This window comes from Stenella coeruleoalba (genome assembly GCF_951394435.1).
Source record: "Stenella coeruleoalba genome assembly, chromosome: 8".
Classification (NCBI taxonomy): domain Eukaryota; kingdom Metazoa; phylum Chordata; class Mammalia; order Artiodactyla; family Delphinidae; genus Stenella; species Stenella coeruleoalba.
The window spans coordinates 90,395,814-90,403,412 of record NC_137154.1 but is presented as its reverse complement, the minus strand read 5'-3'; the positions used below and the strand labels follow the sequence as shown (position 1 = coordinate 90,403,412).

General features: G+C 54.0%; 1 protein-coding gene across 2 annotated transcripts in view; it reads right to left on the bottom strand.

The window, feature by feature from the left end:
* Nucleotides 1-3,546: 3,546 nt before the first annotated feature.
* The window catches only part of ZBTB16 (zinc finger and BTB domain containing 16), a 189,621-nt gene continuing 185,568 nt past the window's right edge, over nt 3,547-7,599 (bottom strand). For both annotated transcript variants that reach the window (XM_079928308.1, XM_079928309.1), the window contains exons 6-7: nt 6,222-6,389; nt 3,547-4,201 (exon numbers count right to left, since the gene is read on the bottom strand). In XM_079928308.1, the coding sequence (XP_079784434.1) occupies nt 3,972-4,201; nt 6,222-6,389 (398 nt within the window). In that variant the 3' untranslated portion in view covers nt 3,547-3,971. The remainder of the gene's footprint in view (nt 4,202-6,221; nt 6,390-7,599) is intronic.

The following is a 7,599-nucleotide window of genomic DNA, read 5'->3' as shown; positions in this document are numbered from 1 at the left end:
CCCAGTCCCCCCAGAGTCAGAAGGCTGCCCCCACCACTGATCACTCCCCTGTAAGGAGATGAGCCAAAGGGCCCCGTCCCTCCAAGGCCTCAACACCCCAGCAGCCAGTTGTACCAGTAGCATCTGGAAGGGTACCAGACACTTGTGAAAAATTGCAGCAGGTTTTCTTTTTTTTCTTTTCTAAACATGGAAAAACTGTTCAGGCACAAAGATTAAACAAGCCCGCGTTGCATCCCTGGATTGTACGGAATCACTGGGTCCCCCAGCCTCCCTTCCCACCCCTATACCCCAGATCTCCCTTCCCCGTATTCGTGGCCTCCTCCAAAGCAGCCCAAAGCAGCAATGATATGTACTATTTTATATCTCTCTCTTGCTATATATATATATCTCTATATATTTGTCTATCCTATATACACATAGGATTTTAATGCTTTGAATGAGTGAAGGAGTGAATAGGGAAAGAGCACATGAGTGAGGGGGAAATGTCACCAAAAGCATTAAGGGACACGCTTATAGGAGCTGAACGTAGGAAAGGAACTATTAATCCACTTGGACTTTCCAGGCTGGAGAAAGCTCACTGTGCTGGATAAGGCAGTAGCAAGTAGGGTTGTCAGCAGTACCACAGCCAAAGGCAGCAGGGTGACCAAGGGGCCAGATGGCAAAGAAGAGGGATCTCACCTGGGGAGAGAGCAGTCTCCACCCTCCTCGTCTCCTTAGCCCTCTTCGTGCAGACACGTCTAAAGCCTCCAGATGATTTCTGACCCTCACCTTGGCCATTAGGCCTGGCCACCTTGGCAAGGTCAGAATTCTTTTGTCTTTGTAAGCAGGAAGTTGGGAAAGAGACGTGTTGGAGTCTCTTCAGGGTGTCCGGGGCTTCATGGGAGAGGAGGGGAGAGTCCAGTACAGAGGTCTCCCCACTCAGCATCCTTCAGAGACCCCATGCCCCGACCCTCTCTCCCCACCTCTCGACCAGGATCCCTCCCTCCGGGATGGTGGGGGCAGGCAGGGGCTGCTTGGGTACCATCCAATGCTGCAACACCAGATCACAACAATACTGCGTGATTCAACACACAACCGCACACAACAAGCACACGCACACACACGCACGTACAAAGGGATATTTTGTTGTTGGTGGTGGTGATTTTTTTTGTTTGTTTTTGTTTTTTTGGTTTTTTTTTCCTATTCACATTACGAAAGGAAAGGGCAAGGTCCGGTAGAACTGATGAAGGAACTAACAAATATTACAAAAATATTACAATTTGTAAATATTAGCTCAACCCTCTCAGCTTTTACGAACAGCGGAGGAGACCCGGCTGTGTGGGAAGGGTAGGGGAGACGGAGAGGGGTCAACTAGGTCTATGGAATAGTTTGATTTTTCTTTCCTTCCCCACCAAAGTTGAATGACATCTTGCTGTTCAAATACTGTTTTCTGGGATTTACAGATCCCCTGAGGGCCAGCCTGTCCCCTCTTCTTCCCAGATTGGGGGAGGCGGCAATAGTGCACAAAGGTTTCTTACAGACTGCCCCTCCCCCAATGATTCCACTCTTTTCACATTATAAACATGACAACTGCTCTAGTTACATATTTCAAGTTTAACTTTTTTTTTTTCCTTTCCAAAGCACTAAGTCATTATTATAGTTGCAAAATAGCATCCTCCCTACATTATCATCCCCAGTCAACGGTCTAGTGACCCAGTCCCCCCTGTCCGTATCCCCCCAACACACAACTTTTAAGGCCTTCAGATTTGGTGGGCGAGATTACAGGGGAGGGCAGGAGGGATGGGGCCGAGGGACAGGGGGGTGGTCACAGCAGCACCCATCCCTCCGACTTCCCTGTATGCCTCACAACCCTTCTCCCCAAAACCGCTTCCCTAAACCACTTTTTATAACCTAAGATAAAAATGCAGCCACAACTTTCTCAGAGAGAGAAAAGGAAAGAAAAAAACCACAACTCTTACAAATAAAGCATGAGATGAAACGGGAAGACCCGTCCCAAAGCGAACACAAATATTGCAAATGTGCTTTCCAAAAATTCAGGGAGGGGAGGCTGGGAGAAGTGGGGGGAAGCAGAGCAGCAGGGTGGGAGGCATGAAGGGAACAAAAGAACTGGACAAACATAAGAGGTAGCTTTTAGAAAAACAACACCCCCGCCCCATCGCAACAACACCCAGGTCGGCTTGTCCCCGACCAGCCCTGAAAAGAGACCAGTCTGGGCAACGATAATACACACAGAGGTGGGGTCACGCCTTGGCAGGGATCTGAAGAACACAGGCCCCCAGACCCGGATGACCCAGCCAACTGTAAGAAAGGTGGGATTCTCTCCAGAGTGTTTTAGGCAGGATGACATCATGCCTGGGCCGAGCCGGCTGTGATTCTGCCGTGCCCCCAGCACCCCGTCCGTCCCCGGCAGGCACCCACCTTCTGCCCGGGCCTCCCATCCAGATCCTGAGTACTCAGCCCCTTCCGCACGGCCCCCTCCAGCTGGGAGGCTCATCGCTAGGGGACACGGGGAGGGCCTTGGCCAGCTGAAGCCTATTAAACTCGCCATTAACTTACACAAGAAACAGAAAAGAACACTCTCCCCATCCTTCCAGCCCCCAACCAAAAAAGAGATACAGGCAGGGGTCAAAAAAGCTCATGAGGTCACAAAAAACTGAGGTAATTCAAGTACAATGTGCTAACAGGTGAACAGAGGACACAGAAAAGAAGCAAAACGTAACACGAGGCAAAGCGCTCTCAACTCCTTCTCCCCCACCTCCTCCCCGTGGACTGGGGGGCCCTGGGAGCCAGGAATTCTGTACCGCCCTCTGGACCTGGGTTTTCCCATGGAGCTCAACAGGTCTGGGGTCCCGTGTATACAAAGGGTCCCCGGCACGACTCGCCGACACCCTCCCGGGGCAGGGGTCCCCCTCCAGGTGTAGGGCACCTCTGGAGAAGGACATCCACATCCCTCCATGGGCAACGAGCCCTTTGGTGGATCCCTCCTCCTAGGGGCTGAAGGAGGGCCGCAGGGGGTTTGTGTTTGTGTGTGTTTGTTGGGTGGGATAGTGTGTATTTAGTTGTTTCCTTTGTCCATTTTGGAAGCAAAAGCAGCTCAGCAGGAATCTGGCTTAGGACAGGGCTGGACTGGGATGGGCCCTTCCATTTACTTCATCTGCGTTCTCAGAAAGCTGAGGGTGCGAGTGGGGGCTCTGGAGTCAGACACAGCTTCCCCAACAGGGAGCTGGAGGATGAGGGATTCGTATCCATGGCGGGCTGGGAGGACAGGAGTCAACCGGGGCCGGGCAGCCAGGAGCTGGGGGAGGGGCTGAGAGCCCTGAGGCTCCTGAAGACCATGACGGGGCACCCAGGTGTGGTGGAGCGGAAGAAAGCCACAGATGAACTGAGCGACGGGAAGGGCGGGAGAACCCCTCCCGGCCCAGGCTGCCCCCAGCAAGCTAGAGCTGCCGTCGTCTGTGTCAGCCAGTGAGCCCGCCCAGCCCCAGCATCTGCAGGCCCCCTTCCTGCACCCCCGGCCCACCCATCCCTCAGCCCCCACCTCCCGAGGGGTCAGTGAGAGCACGGCAGGCAGAGGTGGTTTGGCTCTGACTGGAGGAGCCCTCCCCTCTTCCTAGTCTCCATTTCCAGACACAAAAGGAGGATCTGGGCGGAGGGAAGAGAAGAACATCCCCCCATCCGAGCTGAACAAAAGCCCCTCCACCTCCATCCAAGAAGAGCAGGCCAAGCTCCAGCTGGGAAAGGAGGGATGGAGGCCCAAGGGGAGGGGCTCAGCCAGGCACCCAGGTCACCTGGAGCCCCAGAGAGACCCCAGAGCCCGACAGCTCCCAGGTTTCCTTCTCCTTCTCTCTCTCTTTTTTCTTTGTTGTTTCTCGTTTATTTGTTTTTTGTTGTGTTTTCCTCACGGTCCTCCTGGACGTCATCCCGCTCCATCTCTACTCCTCTCGTCCCCCGCCGCCCCCGCCGCAGGCGCCTCACACATAGCACAGGTAGAGGTAAGTCTTCTCTATCCTCCAGTCGGGCGGGATCTCCTCGGGCTTGTGGCCCTTCATGTGCTTCTGCATGGAGGACAGGCTGGGGCAGTACTCCGTGCAGATGGTGCACTGGTAGGGCGACGCGCCGTTGTGCGTCCGCAGGTGCTTGATCATGGCCGAGTAGTCCCGGGAACGCTGGTGGCACAGCTTGCACTCAAAGGGCTTCTCACCTGTGGGGGGAGGGCAGGAGAAGGCCAGGACGGGGGGGGGGGGGGGGCTGTGACATGGGCCCCAGGGACGTTCTGCACCCTCAGCGCGCCCCCGGGCTTGCTGGACACTCCCATCCCTCTAGGTCAGCACTCTCCAGGGCAATGGACGCCCCACCCAGCGTGGCAGCCGCGAGTCGCTTCTGGCTCCTGAGTGCCACTGGGAACTACACTCTTTTTTTTCTTTTTCTTTTTTAATTGAAGTATAGTTGATTTACAATGGTGTGTTAGTTTCCAACGGATTACATTCTCAATCTTGTTCACTGTAACTAATGTAAATAGCTAGTGGCCACGATGTAGGCCAGCTCCAGCCCCTGGACCTATTCTTAACTCTCTCGGGGGCACGGACTCTCCCCTTCCTAAGAAAGGAAAGGGAGGTCTAGAAAAGGGCCCGCGAGGCCTCTCAAATGTTTAGGGATGGCTCTTCAGCACACAGTTCCTTCCAGGGGAGCAAGGGGATGGAGTCCTTACAGGGCTACAGATGGTGGGGAACAGAGGTGGAGTAAAACCGAGGGGACCCCATCCTGCAAACGTACTAAACCTGGGAATGGCTACTTCTCTAAGGCTCTAGAGCCTGCCCTGGACCCTGCCTTCCCCTCTGGGGCCGGAATGGGGGAGCGACAGAGAACCTGGGAGTACATGGCCACACCCAAGCTGCAACCGGCCCACCCTCTGTTCCAGTCCCCTGGAGCTGAGCAGAGGATGTGAGGGAACCTTGCTCTGATACAGTAATTAACTGGCCAGCCTTCTTGCTATTGATACTCCTCTGTGCAGAGGGCCCTGCAAAATAATGAAGTAATGAACAGCCAAAGTGATCTAACTATCGACCAGCTATTTACAATAGTCAGCGCCAGCGCACTTAATGATACACCTGCCGGGACACGTCTCCCACAAGGGGCTCTGGGAAATCCTGGGGGTCACTCTAGTTGTCAGCAACGAGCACCCCATCCTCTCCTTGAGGCCCAAAGCAGAGCTATGACAACATGTATCCTCTGCTTACTGCTCCCTCTGTCCACCTCCCCTCCCGGGAAAACACACTCTCTCCCCTGGGCCAGCAGGACCTATCTGATCACCTCTCCCCATTCCTCTGCTCAGGCAGCTGTTTCCCCTGATCAGGGGAGCCTTCCTACTTTGCCACATTCCACTACCTTCCACTATGTCTCACCCTCACAGGAAGTCCTTCTATCTACCCCCCAGCTGGCAGTGTACTGTAAATGGTGAACAACTGGCTCTCCAAAAGCCCTGATTTGGTAGCATTTGCTGATGGCCATGTTGTGACCCCTCCCACTGTAGCCAATTTTAAGCGACCAAGGTGGTGACACAGAACACGTGGCTGGAAAGAGATGTGCACGATGGCTTTCCCAGGCAGGCTTGGGCCGGCTCCAGCATCCACGGCCCCCAGCTCTGGCAACTCTGGATATCGGGACCACTTCCACCTGTTCTGTCCTCAGGCCCCAACAAAACAGTTGCTCACATTTCTTTTATGTAAAAAGGAACATGAAGGCCCTTTGAAATGGTAAAATATTAACCATGTAGAGGGGTTAGTAAATCCAACTGCTTCTCTCATCGTTGAACCGAACTCAATCGAACCTACAATTTTTCCCAACCCTCATCATAACCTAACTTAATGTCGCCTAGTTCTTCCTGTAACCCTCAAGTCACGTGAAATCACCTTAGCCTTCACTTTCAGCTAATCAGGCCAGCTGACCCCCAATTCAGGATTCAGGAATGGATATCCTCTGTGAGCTCTTGGTATGGCCGCCTGGAAGGCTAGTCTGGGCTCCTGGAAAGAGCGCTGTGATCGATTAGCAAGGTCGGCCTCACCCTCGCAGGGAGGAAGTGGCACTCAGGTCACCGTAGTAACACTTAGCAGAAGCTGTTCCACTCTTCGGTTCAGCCTGGGACCATGGGCACCCGGGCTTCTCTGCAGACCCACCTGCCCCTGCCCACTCCCCGCCCGGAGCCAGCTGTGTGTCCTCAGTACCTGTGTGCACTCGATAGTGTGTCTCCAGCTGGTGCTTGAGGCTGAACTTCTTGCCGCAGCCGTTGCACTCGTAGGGTTTCTCGCCCGTGTGGATGCGCTTGTGGCTCTTGAGTGTGCTCTCGTCCCGGAAGCAGCTGCCACAGAACTCACACTCGTACGGGTGGTCACCTGTGGGGACAAGGGGCTGGATCAGGCCCCCGCCTCCCCCGGCCCCCTCTTTAGGGGACAGTAGGGCAGGTTCAGTGTGCCGGGAGGATGAGGCTGCCTAGAGTCGCCACCTCCAGAGATGACTGAGGGACCCTCCACCCCCTGCCAGCCCCTTAGCATCAACAGGGAGCACGCCTGTGCACACGTGTCCGTACTTTACCGTGGCCCAGTGGCCATCCACGCCTCAAGGGCCAGTCTCGGGAAAAGAGAGCCCGTTTGGTTCAGGGATGAACAGAGCCACCAGAAAGCAGGTCCCCTGAGGGCAGAGCAGACCCAGGGGCTTCGAGACCCTTCCCCCAGCTTCCTTTCCTCTAGGTCAGGGGCAAAAGCCATTCCAGCCTGACTCCCCTACCCTCAAAAAAATCCCTCCAATGTTCTCACTGTCCCCCAAATTCCTTCTGCTCTTGCCCTCCTCCACAGGCTTATGCAACCGTTTTTTTCTGCGTGATTTCCTCTTCTCTCCTTGGCGAACTCCTAGTCACGCATCCAAGTCCAGCTCATGTGTCACCATGGTTTGGAAGTTTCCCTTTAGCGCTACCCCCACTGTCCCCTGCTCAGGCAAATTGAGTCACTTTCTCCTCTGTCCCCAGAGAGAAGAAATGTCCAGCATTTTGTCCTTTTAGCAGTAGTAGTACAATTTTTATGGGACTTTCTAATTAAAATGGCCCACATTTGTTGAATGCTCACTACTGTGCTAAGAACTTCACGTGGATCAATCATATCACGTAATCATCACAACAACCTTACAAGGAAGACAGTATCATTCTCATTTTACAGAAGAGAAAAATGAGATGTTTAGAGATGCTTAAACATGGTCCCTGAGGTCAAAGAGCTGAGCTGGGATTCAGATCTGGTTCCAGAATCTGGACACTGGATACTTACTGGACTGCTAACTGACAGGCTGTGTTGCATCTGCTGTGACGCCCACCGTGCCCACAGACTACGAGCACCGTGAGGACAAGAAGGGAAGCTTGTTCATCCCTGTAGCCTCAGCACGCAACACAGAGTAAACCCTAAGCAGACGCTCGGGAAATGTCAGTATATGAAACTCGGGGAGAACTGCCTTTCCCCGGCCTGGAATCCATGCCCAGCAGCCTCCTTTCTGAGGATGGGGTGCGGGGATTAACCATCTTTCCCTTTGTACCCGAAGTGGGGGCTTTGTGGGGATGAA